Raw genomic sequence first — 13114 nt, forward strand, 5'->3', positions numbered from 1 at the left:
CAGGAATTCATAAATGCCTTAGAGAGGGCACTTCTATATATCCACCAGGAAACCATTCCAAATCAAGGGAGGCTTGCATCTGGTTCTCCAAGAATGGAGACATAAAACATACATACAAACACAGCTTAACCGTTGCAAAGCAGCAGCAATGCAAAGCACACAACACTCAAATTGTTTTGCTGCTTTCACACACACTGGATAATGAACTCTCAATGCACTATAGCAATCTTTTGCAGTTGGATTTTCCTGTTTTACACAGGAAAAGCCAGTTGCAAGCAGCTGCTCTGGTGTATTGAGAGTATGTTGCTCAAAAATGTGTGAAAGCAACCATGAATGCGCACACAGTCTCACTGTGCGAGGAAGAATGCCTGAATATGCACATGTGAATATTGCTAAATGTTCCAATTCCCAATTAGTTCACACAATATATAATATAACTAGCTTGACACCTGTGCTTTGCTACGGTATTTAACTACTTTAAATCCAGTTATAATACTTCTGAGTATGTAACATTTTTTGGTTTGTGGGGGGGGGGGGTAGTTGGTTTTGTAGTACAATAGCATAATACCCAAGCTTCACAAAGGTGTTTGAATAAAGCGAAGCGTGTTATCCCTATTCAGGAGTCTTGTACCATCTTTCTTCAACTGTTTGCATTTTCCTTGACCTGATTTTTACCTCAGAACACAGAATTCTACAGCTGACCAATCAGAGAGAGGGGGGTGCAAGCAGGCAGGAACCTGCCAACCACACAGGAAACCACGTCCCACAGGGAGATTGGCAACCCTAGTGAACTTTTAGGGGAAGACTGGGAGGGGTGCATTTTACCTCAGGACACATTCAATGACTCCCAATAGCAACTGCATACTGTTTAGAATGTGGGAGGTGAGGACCAATCAGGTCACATATGCAAATGACCTCTGTGTTTCAACTGTCTTGGGGGGTTGGGATGAGTTGTGGAATGTTGTGAGCCCCAATCAACCCACATATGCAAATGACCTTGAAAGGCTGGCCCAATCAGGGAAGAGTTGCCAAGCTGGCAATGGGCGGGGGCCCAAGCAGGCAGTAGCCTGCCACACAGGGAAGCTGTGAGAAAACACATTTTACCCCTTTTTACCCCCTTAGGGGGCAAATTTCTTAAAATGTCTTCTTAGTGGGTGTTTACACCATGAAAGGGTTTTTTTTCCCCAAATGTCATGTTTCTAGGTCCATGGGTTTGGGCTGGGCGTTGATGAGTCAGTCAGAACACTTGTCTTTAATATAATATAATATAATATAATATAATATAATATAATATAATATAATATAATATAATATAATATAATATAATATAATATAATATAATATAATATAATATAATATAATATAATATAATATAATATAATATAGGGTGGCCCCTACCCTGTGGAATGGCCTCCCTGAGGAGGTCAAGAGAGCCCCCACTCCTGGCATTCTGCAAATGATGAAAAACCAAAAGATTCAAAAAGGTTTTTTTACTCAGATAGGAGGGCTGTATTGTAGGGAGGGGATCTCAGATGATCCGCGAATGAGTTGGGAACCATAGACTTCACCACTCTGTTGTATTGAATTCCTGCTAATGCTGTGTCTTTGTGAACTTGTATCTATTTACCCTATGGCTTTGTTTATGGAAATGCCCTTGATACTGACTGTACTAATCTCACACTGTGTAATCCGCCTTGAGTTTCAGTGAGAAAGGTGGACTATAAATGACATACATAAATAAAAATAACACTTTGTTTACCTCAGACTTTGATTAGTTTCTGTTGGAACTAAATCTGTATCTAAATATTTAGAACAAAAGACTCATGCCTAATACATACAGGAATACATTAAAAGTGTCTGATATGTTGTTTGTGATTGCTGTTCATAAAGCAATAAGTTCTGCTGTGCTCTTCTCTTCCCAACTTTTTCCAGAGAATGATCCAAAAGCTCTGTACAGCTTTGAGAAAATAAATTTTCGTAACTTGTATTTTAATACTGTGCAGCAATCTGAAAAACATTTAGAGAAGGCCTATGCATGGCCAAACCCCTTTACTTCCAACAACATGCTCAATAGCATTGGAAGCCAAATGCAGGGCTGCCGGCCTCTACCCCACCTGCCACCACTCACCTGGCCAGCAGTGGGGGGAGGGCCCAAGAGGCAAAAACCCTCCCAGGCCAGCACACAGCAGGTGCGCTCCCCATGGGCACGATGATGTCTCTTCCAGGAGTGATGTTGTGACAGAACAGGCTTTTAAATGAAAGGTTTACTAACTGCCTATTCTTCTCTGCTTTCTGAAGCATGATGTGCCAGTCATCTGGCCATAATGCTTTTCCAGTTTAAAATGTAAAGGCGCTTAATAAATGGGGGGGGGTCCAAAATAAAACAAGTGAGCTAGAAATACACCTGGAATTCAGTGTTTTGTTTTGTTTAAAGCAGCATCTGGAATGGTGACCCCAATCCAGAAAATCAAGTTATAATGACACCCTCCCACAGAAAAATTTGTGTTTCATTTCAGTTCTTACTGTGCAGCAGAAGGCAGGCAGGCTCTGGGCCAGCAGTTTTCTGTTTTACTTAACAGCAAATCGCCAATCAGATCCCAAGGGGAGAGATGCGAGCCCTTACTTAACTCCATTGGTGGGAAGGGGGAACTACACAATGCACATAAGTGCCTTTTTTTTTTAGCCAGTTTGGTGTAGTGCTTAAGAACGTGGGACTCTAATCTGGAGAGCCAGGTTTGATTCCCCACTCCTCCGCTTAAAGCCAGCTGGGTGACCTTGGGCTAGTCACAGCTCTCTCAGAGCTCTCTTGGCCCCACCCACCTCACAGGGTGTTTTGTTGTGGGGATAATAATTGCATACTTTGTAAACCTCTCTGAGTGGGCGTTAAGTTATCCTGAAGGGCATTATATAAATCAAATGTTATTATTATATGTTATTATTTGTTTCTACCTGGGCAGTGGCAGTCTGTTTATAGAAATGTTCTTGATATTGACTGTACTAATTTCACACTGCGTAATCCGCCTTGAGTGGGAAGGGGAGGTGCATCTTTTTTTTCCTGCACTACTCAGGCAATTCAGCATTGTCTCCCTGCCAATCAGGTGGGTCCTTGTGAGGGGAAATCCCTCCTCGCCTATCAGCTTTAGAAAAATTTAACCCCCTTGTAGAGAAGGGAATGTGTGTGCATCTTGGTTTCATTTCTCTTTCTACACTATTCGGGCAATGCCATTATCTCCCTACAAATCGGGCCCTCACAAGGGGGCCCTCCCTGCCTATCGGCTTCAGAATGGAGAGAGAGAAGAGTCTACAAGGGCAGCTGGCATAGTTGGCTCTGTGCGGTTCCTCCCTGTTCTTGTGTCTGCGTTAGTGACTGACAGCCTGGAGTCTGTGGACTGGAGCCTCTGCTTTCAGGTAAGTTGGGGTTCACCTCCTGTCCATTTTTCCTTTAAAGAGAAGGGAGGGATTAATATGGGTGGTATTGCTTTAGGTTTCATGCTGGTAGAAGTTAAAGATACGTGTTTCTTGCCTGTGTAAGTGTGTAGTGTACTGGGGCATGTTTTCAGAGTTTTGCCTTGTGAAGTAGTACTTGGGAGAACTTGGTTTGAGCCAAACTGTTCTCCTAAGTAGCACCATACCGACCCTCTTCAGGTTCCCTTGGGTTTGAACTCGCAGCAGGCAGGCCCTAGCTAGACCCGAAAATGCAGCTGAGGTTTAGCTAGTCTCGGTTGCAGGTGTACAGGGCTCTCCTGGAACATTTAGTGGAACAACACACGGCACGGTATGGATGGAAGGCCACTTAATAGGAGGGGCTTAGGGGTGCAGCTGTTGCTGAAGTGTGCTAAGAGACGGAGGACTGCAAGGAGGGGGAGGCCTCCGTGTCTTGGAACAGATGGGTAACAAGTGACTGGCACGTCTGCTGACGGAGCTCCCTTTCACATTTCAGGTGGAACTCCATTCCTGCAGCAGTGCAGTCCACCCCATGAAGCGCAGGAGTGGTGTGGGCCCATTATTCAGGTCTGGAGGTGAGTGTAGCCACTCAGCCAGCAAGCGTACCACTAGCCGACGTTCTGCCATCACCAAAGAACATCTCATGACTGGTGAGCCACTTCTGGTTTGGAAGTTTCCCTCCAGCACTGGCCTGGACTGCAGTGAAGGGCAGGACTTCCAGCTGAGGCACTGGACCCGACACATGCCCTGAAGAAGCATCCTGCAAGGAAAGGCAGCCTAGCTGGCTCTTTTGTTCATTGGTAGAACGCTACCTCATTCATCTTTCTGTTCTTTTCTTCAGGTCCCTGATCCACAAAGTGCTCCAAGGAACTACAGCTGGATGTCATGGAGGAGATGGGTGGGTTTGGGGGTTTGGTGTTCTTTTGTCTTAAAGTCCAAAACCTAGAATGTGTCATCTATCTGTTCTCAGTAACTTAACTGTGATACTTGTAATAAATGTTACATAAATCCTTACCGAATGCTTAAATGTTCAATTTTGTGCTGCCTTTCTGCATTGGGAAACCTTTCGGAAACAAGTTACAAACAACATCTTTATATTAATATTTATTTATTTTTATTTATTTTCAATTTGTATTCCGCCTTCCCCACATTTCCAGCAGGCTCAGGGCAGATTACAGACACATACAGTTGAAATATATAAAATGATTATTATAAATTAGTAACCATAAAAGCATCCAAAATTACTACACAATTTAAAATACATATACACATGAATATAGCAGCACAAAAACAACACAACAACAATAATAAAACCACACAACAATATACTTACTCTAAAGTGTCTTCCCCTTATCTTGGTGGAAAACTCCGTGACTGAAGTTGAGGGGTGGGCCCAGAATGTATCTGAAAATGGGGATGTGTCGCATTTGATAGTTTGTGCTGCTTTCTGGAGGGGGAGGGGTGGTGTCTGCCAGTGAGGCGGTCCTCCCCAAGGCCTACTCAACCTCAGCCTCAGGGTGGAACCACATGAGATGCACAGGTGCGTGTCAAATCCTGCAAGGATCCTCTGGAACATGTAATCTTTTTAAAAAACCCAGCCACTCAATGTGATTCTCAGCTGGAGAGAATTGCAACTGGATGGACTTTCTCTCACAAACACACACACACACACACACTGTGTGGTGGATGGGGAATGACATAACTAGAGGCAGGAAAAAAGCTGAGGTGTTTTGAAAGCAAGAGAGAAACCTAGTCCCTCCCATTCTTCTTCTCCTGGCAGGGAATTGCAGTGCGGATTCCCCCCCACCCCCTGCCCCGTTTCTGAGCTCTTGAAAGAAAACGGACATGAGTGGATTTTTGAAAGAGAGAATCACTCCAGTCGAGTGGCTGTTCTTTAGAAGAAAATCCACTCAGCTCAGTTTTCCTCCAGGAGCTTGGAAAGGGTGGTGGTGGTGGTAAGACTACCGCTCCCAGGGAAGCTTGCGCAACTCAACCCATGCTCTTCACATGTAATTTGTCTCGTGTTTTTCCATTCTCATCCTCCTCTTGTTGCTCTGGTGGTGCTGTTATGACAGAGGGGCACATAAGGAAAAATGCGGCATAAACTTCCAGTGCAATTTGCTTCTGCACAGACAAGTCGCAAGTCTCAGTGGGGGAGCGGTATATTTACAATAGAAAGAAGTTGAATAAGAGGGGTTGCTGGTCTGGGCCTGTGTCCCCGTTTGAGAAAGGGGAGAATTCATTTATTCCAGCTAGCAGCCAATTTGGGGTGGGAGAGCACTGGGGAAGGTAGCATACACTTAAGTAACTTCTTACTGTGTGGATGGTCCCCAGTAGATTCCTCTATGACGAAGTCAAACTCCACAAGCCCCAGGAGGCCGTCCAGCATCCTCCCTGCTGTTATAAAGTTCCTCCGGGAGGAAGGGTCTCACCAGCTCGTCATCTTCACTGGTATTTTTGTCCTCCTCATCCTCTTCTGCTGCTGTAGTTCCTTCCTCGGCCGCTGCCAGCTGTACTGCCTCTGCCTTCTACTCCTCTCTCCATCTGGATATTTTTCTTTCATCAGACGAGACATGCACAGTTGCCTGCTGATTGAATGCCCTGGATTGCATGCATTACAGCCTAGTCCCACTCCTGTGTGAGATTGTGAGTGGAACTACACGAGACACGCGGGCACGTGCTGGGACCTGCAAGGTTCCCTGGGAAATGTAGTCTTTAAAAAAAACTGAATACTGAATGGATGTGGTATTAAGTACTTATAAGAAATATTTATGAAGGAATCATTGTCTGTATACTCTTTGAGAAAGATGATACGAAACGGGATTAACCAGGATCTCAACAACTCGTCAGAGGATCTTTTATTATCATATTGGAATCATCACAGTCATCTGGAGTGGTTTGCAACCTAGGACTTTATAGAAATTGGATTCTTCCTCATGGATTGGACACTTAGTGCTCGGGACCTTATAAATTTGTTTTAAGGACTTGTGTTCATGGGGTGCTGTATATGCATTTGCACTTTAAAATATTTATGTGCAATGACAAATTACAATAGCACTTTGGGCACTAGCACTTTATTAATCATGGATTGAAGGCACCTGTATTGTAGCACTTGTGTAAATAGTTTTCCAATTGTGAGTAGGAGTATTGTAGGAGTTTTTCATGGTTTCTAACTTGTTATAATGAACTTACTGTGTGACTTATATAAATGAATTGTAATAAAATAAGATTGTAATTGGATACATTGAGCTTATTAGTAAGGTTACGCGGGTAGTTTTTGTTTTTTCATATTGATTACCATGTTACTCTCTGTTGTAGTTTTTTACAAAAGCCAGCCGCTCGATGCGATTCTCAGCTGGAGAGAATTGCAACTAGAGGGATTCTCTCTCTCCCTGTCTCTCAAAAAACCTCTGGGTCCTTGGCAGGGTGGGGGCAGTGACATAACAGGAGGCAGGAGAAAAGCTGAGGGATTTTTGCACATGAGAGAGAATCCCAGTCCCTCCCATTGTTCTTCTCCCAGCAGGGAATCGTAACGTGGATTCTCTCTCTCTCTCTCCCTCTCCCTCTCTCTCCCTCTCCCTCTCCCTCTCCCTCTCGGCTTTTTTCCTGCCTCCTGTTACAACCCGACCTTCCCCTGCCTCCAAACTCCTGGAGGAAAACCAAGCAGACTGGATTTTTGAAAGAGAGTCTCTCTCCAGCTGAGCAGCTGTTGTTTATAAGAAAATTCACTCTGCTCAGTTTTCCTCCAGGAGCTTGGAGATGGCAGGGGGTGGGGGGTAACAGGAGGCAGGAAAAAAGCATTGAGCAGCTGGTCTTTTTAAGGCTAACCCTCCCAGGGAATCTGGTGGAACCCGACACACGAAAAACACGCGTCTGGCATCTTGTGTAGTTTAGCTGTATGTGTGGTGCTGGGGGTTTGGGGTGGGAATTAGAGCTGCCAAAAGACTCATGATGGTAGATGGCAGGCTGGCTGGCTGGTGGTGTTCTGAGTGGAACTTAAGTTGTAGATTGGACTCACTGATTCTGGTCTTTTGGAAGGACTAGTGGTTGGGTTGGTAGGATATATTCTTAGCTTGGGTCTCTTCCAGGCAAGCTCTGTATCTCCACAGTTTAATGTTGAGTTAACGAGCTCCGAAGGGCGAAGATGCACAGCCACAACTTCTCCCACTTCTCATCAGTGCAATGACAGATAAAAAGGGGGAAATCAAAAGTTCCTCCTACTCTGTCCCATTCCAACATGAGAGAAGGAACGATCTTTCTCTCAACTCCTCGTTTCTGCAGGACTGTGTTTCGAACCCCTACCCAAAGGGGATGATAAAAGGATTGGAAGTTTGGAACAGGATTGGACCACAAAAGCTTTGCTTTGGGCCGTGGAGGGGAAGCAGCAGATTCAGTGTCAGCAGCGATTGACCTGATCCTTCCTTTGAATTCCTTCCCTTTCTGTTCACTTTTACACATCATGCAAGGAAAGTCTGGCAACCTGTGTCTAAGGCATTCACGTGGATTTGAGGAGAGAGGAGATTCTTAGTCCCGAGCTTCCACAAAGGCTCATGTTATGCAGATTAAGGGCAAAAATTGGGAATAATAAATAATTTTTAAAGGAGAGCAACACTGAAGTGGACCCAGACATGTAGACCAGGTTGTCCATTCAGTTTTCTGCAGCAGCTGCTGCTGCGCTGCACTTAGGTGCCACTGCAAGCCAACTGTGACTGTAGAAGGCAACCTAAGATAATGGGTCACAGAGCACCAGGAGGAGCTTTATCCTGCCTAGACTGGTTTTTTTCTAGGTTTTTCTGATTAAAACTGTTACCCAGTGTAAATCCAATGAGAGATAGCATGTGTTGTGCATTCCAGATCAGTTTTCCACATGGATACCCTGACCTGGGTTGCCAAGGTGAGCCTGATCTCGTCAGATCTCAGAAGCTAAGCAGGGTCAGCCTTGGTTAGTAATTGGATGGGAGACTTCCAACAAAGACCAGGGTTGCAGAGGCAAGCAAGGGCAAACCACCTCTGTTAGTCTCTTGCCATGGGGGTCACTATATGTCAGCTATGACTTGAGGGCACTCTCCACCACCTTCTACATGGATAACCAATCTGATTAGATCTTCATTTCATTGTCTTCTGTCAAGCACTGATGCTTTCAATTCAACTCTTTCTCCTTCTTCATTCAACTCTGGGTTAATGGTTTTGGTCAGAAAGGGAGACAGGACAATGTTTATTAGTAAAAAATAGAGAAAGGAAAAAGAGCCATCCCTCATTCCCTAAACAAAACCAAAGAGAGCCTCCCTCCACTTCCAGTGTGACTGTGGTGTAGGACTGTTTAGGAAAGAGAGCAATCGTTTACTGGTGTGATATGAGTAAAAAACGTAACACGTTGATTCCCATGTTGGTGGCATGGAAGCACCCCCCCCCCAACTTTTCTCTGCCAGTGGGCTCTATCATGTTTTGTGTGAAACAACATGGTCCTGTCATTGTTAAGTCAAGATAAAGAGAGCAAACGAGGGCTAAATGCAGAGGTTGATAATGGTATGCATGGTCTACTCTTAAGTCAAAACACAATAACGTTCCAAGAACAGCAGATGCTCAAAGGGCTTTCAAGGTAAGTCACGGTCAGTTCCTTTTGCGTGACTCTCTGATTGGTCCACTGTGACAAAAAAATCTGATGCTGTGATTAAGGCTTTTATAGGAACACTTCACTTTCCATGCTCTTTGATTCCAACGTTCAAAGGTCAGAGTTGAGGATGGAGCTCAGATCCAAACATAACTACTCAGCTCTTGCTTCTGTAACTGGCAGTTCTTGAGCATCAAAAGGAAGGATTCGTTCCTCATTGTGGGAATGAAACAACAAAGCACAGGGAAACATAGCATCAGCAGGCAACAGCAGGACACGAAGGTCCTATCATAAAGCAGGCCCACCATCACCACTGCTTTGCCTGCCAGTGTGCACCCATCAGCACTTGCCTTCTTTGGGGTCCATTGTGTGTGTTTGTGTGTTATTGTGCTTGAGAAAAAACTTGGTGGGTCGAAGGTTTAGAGGACAGGCTGTGTTCTGTGCGATTTTGGTGCTAAGTGCAAAAACAGCTGCCCCAGAGCCTCATTTCCTCAACTCCCCCAGAACCATGTGCTCGTGTGCAGCCACCCACCCAACCAATACGAAGCATTCTTTGGGGTCCATAAATACCAAACCCCCTTGTGTGTGCTCAAACTTGGTAGATGTAAAGTTTAAAGAGAGGGTTGTGTGAGTTTGGTGCTGTTAAGTGCAAAAACAGCTGCCCCAAACAGCTTGGAAGTCCTCAATGGAAGGAACATGGCCAAAACTCATCATTATGAAAAATCAGATAGATGAGATCTACCAGCAATGCCCATCCAGGAAAAAAAATAGGTACATCACTTGTTTGGAAACCCCCGATTTGAAAATGAAACAAAATTTTTAAAATGTGTTTAATCTTACAGTGAATCTCATGGTACTTGCTATAGAACAGCTGCTGCAATTGACAGGCTGGGTCACAGATATTCGGGGAGGAGCAGGGATGGAAAGCTAGTTGACCCTCCTACAGGTGTGTCCAAGCGAGCCTTTTCAAGAATGGCTTCCCCAAATTCTCCATCAGTGGCAAAACAGGGGCAAGCATGTGCAACAAGAAGGACTTTTCTAATGAATAGAATAGCTGGAACTTCTGCATTTATGTCTTAATCTATTAGGCTGAAAGATATCAAGAAAAAAGCCACATGGCTAGCTAAACCACTTAAATAAAATACAGAATTGTTGAGCTATATTTTTTGGACTCCAAGGTCCTATCTAATCCAATCTGCAGCAACACAAGGAAATCTGGACCCCTCACTCGGGCTCTGCCCCTCCCCCAATTCCCTAACTCCCTTCGTCTTTTGTCCTCCCCCACAATTTTGCAGCTGTTTTCTTCTTTTCCACCCAATACATACTGCATATGCAACTTTATATTTCCGAAATTTACAAAACAGTTGACATTCCTACCATAAATTAATCTTAATAACCCACTAGATATTGCAAATTAATTTGAACATGGTAAACTGGAATGCTTCCAGCACCACATCAGCGTTGATCCTGCAAACATTGGATCAACTCAAATGAGTTAAGCAGCTTAATTTTAAACCAAAATTGAAAGCTCATGAATTAGATAAAAAGGCAAAACTTGGGGGCATTCTAGCAAGTGTAAGCATGATCTTTTCCAGAAGCTAGAAATGTCATCTGTGTTAGAAGGAACTCTCCAGGACCAATAGGATCCATTATTTCTATGCCATGCTGTAACAATTTCTCTCTTATGAGGAGCTCCCATTCTGGGCATGACTATTGAACCCACAGTGGAGTTGGATAAGACTTCCAGATTTTTTGCAAGATCTACTTGACAGTCTTTCAGCATGTCAGGGTTTTGCAGCTTGGGACACGATGCAACACAGTGTTAAAGCTAAGCTGGTCTGTCTATGGTTACGGCTGGGATAGCAGACTCCCTGGGAATGGAATGTGTACCATTTTATATTCAGTGACAAAGAAAAACCTAGAATATAAACAAATACAGTGGGCGTGTAACTGAAGAAATAATAATTCTGCACAGTTAGGCATGTGATGGCTTTTATTTTTAAATATGTATTTGGTGTAGTAATTGGATGGGAGACCTCCAGGGAAGACCAGGGTTGCTATGCAGAGGCATGCAATGGCAAACCACCTCTGTTAGTCTCTTGCCATGAAAACCCCACTAGGGGTCGCCATAAGTCAACTATGACTTGAGGGCAGGGTTTCATTCCTTCATAGAGTTGCCAGCTATGACATTCCAGGCGATTTGGGAAGTGGTGCGTGGGGAGGGTTGTGTTTGGGGAGGAGAAGGATCTCGGCAGGGCATAATGCCATACAGTCTACCCTCCAAAAGCAGCCATTTTTTCCAGGGGAACAGATCTCTGCAGCCTGGAGATCTGTTGTAATGCCAAGAGATCTCCAGCCAGTACTTGGAGGTTGGCAACCCTATGTACTTACATTTGTGTCTCTGTTTTTAACATTGCAGAGATCCCATTTGTATCTCTTAGGATTCCCAGGACTGGGGTTATCAAGGGACAGTGCCTTACAGGAGCCTGGTAGGGCAAGAGATGGAGCTTATTGGAACATGTTAGGGGACACAAGATAGCATCTGGTGATTCAGGCTAAGAACCAGACTTGACTCTGGGTTGGTGGCTGTGGACCTGATGGAAGGAGGAACAGAATGAATAGCAAAAGTTCTCAAGCCAAGCAAAAGTACCCTGTCACCTTAATTCTGTTCCCTACTGAAGCTCTTTACACATGGCCCCTGGGCTGAGGAAGGAAAAGCAGACAGAAGCTCGCTGGCCACATCTCCTACCTCCACGTGATAGTGCAGGAAGTGCCTCTGCATATGCTCCCTCCTCTTATTGGGGACACTACTTTCTAAACATTGCTAATCACAGGGACGGAGTGTATGCTTAGACATTTCCTTTGTATATATTGTATGTAGGCACCATGCTCATGAGCCAGCAATAATGTGAAGGCCATGTGTTGGGCCAGCGTGCTCATTCCCATTTTCCCTCTTGACGCATTCAGTGAACACGCAAAGGTGTTGGGTCTTAGAAATCTTAAGAAGGAGACTAAAACCCTGAAGCTTCCAGTAAAAACGGAGACCTGGCAGCCCTTACACAGGCTGCTTTGGGCAATAATAATCTTTCAAAATCTCAGCTATCTGAAAGAAAGGTTTCTTGTGCAGCAGCATGACGTGCACATCGCAGAAAGGCCAGATCCAATAATCAGGTTCTTACTGGCTTCGGCAGAACTAGGGATGAGTTCGGTTTGCTCAGGGCTTTTTTTCTGGGAAAAGAGGTGGTGGAACTCAGTGGTGGAACTCAAGACCGCACAATGACGTCACTTTGGGTCAGCTGGAACAAGGGGGGAGTTTTTTAAAGTTAAATTGCCCTTGGCGAAAATGATCACATGGCCGGTGGCCCCGCCCCCTGATCTTCAGACAGAGGAGAGTTTAGATTGCCCTCTGCACCACTCAGTGGAGCGGAGGGCAGTCTAAATTCCCCTCTGTCTGGAGATCAGGGGGCGGGGCCACCGGCCATGTGACCATTTTTAAGAGGTGCTGGAACACCGTTCCGCCGCGTTCCCGCTGAAAAAAAGCCCTGGGTTTGCTCAGATTTAATGTTCTAGTAAGTGATCTGCTGTAATCAACTGAAGCGCGTATATCCTTTAGCACTTTGCTCAGTTTTGCTTTGTATTTTCCCCAACAGCAATTGGAAGGACCCTCATTCCTCGTTATTTTAGCACAGTCTTTGAAGGAGGTGTGACAGACCTGTATTACATCCTCAAGCACTCAAAAGAATCATACCACAGCTCCTCCATCACAGTGGACTGTGATCAATGCACCATGGTCACGCAACATGGAAAACCTATGTTTACTAAGGTAATAGGAAAGATTTGGGTGGATTGTGCAATTTTAAGACCATACTGAAGGGTAATCACTATAGTTTTCCTCTAGTTGATGGAATTAATTCCTGAGGTCTTACATTTTGATTTATATTTCCAAAGCCTTTGTTGCATGACTAGACCCTAGGTCATCAGTCATCATAACTCACTACCTACTACTTAGTTTTATAGTCACGTTTTAAGTAAAAAGAACCATCGACTGTCAAATTTGGA

The 13114-nt window shown here is 44.5% G+C and overlaps 1 protein-coding gene across 4 annotated transcripts in view; it reads left to right on the forward strand.

Annotated features, from left to right (window-relative positions):
- Positions 1–13114, forward strand: part of LDB2 (LIM domain binding 2) — a 343322-nt gene that overhangs the window by 244144 nt on the left and 86064 nt on the right. For all 4 annotated transcript variants that reach the window (XM_054998716.1, XM_054998718.1, XM_054998717.1 and 1 more), the window contains exon 3: positions 12706–12878. In XM_054998716.1, coding sequence (XP_054854691.1) covers positions 12706–12878 — 173 coding nt within the window. The remainder of the gene's footprint in view (positions 1–12705; positions 12879–13114) is intronic.

Source organism: Eublepharis macularius, chromosome 15 (assembly GCF_028583425.1).
Source record: "Eublepharis macularius isolate TG4126 chromosome 15, MPM_Emac_v1.0, whole genome shotgun sequence".
NCBI classification, from domain to species: domain Eukaryota; kingdom Metazoa; phylum Chordata; class Lepidosauria; order Squamata; family Eublepharidae; genus Eublepharis; species Eublepharis macularius.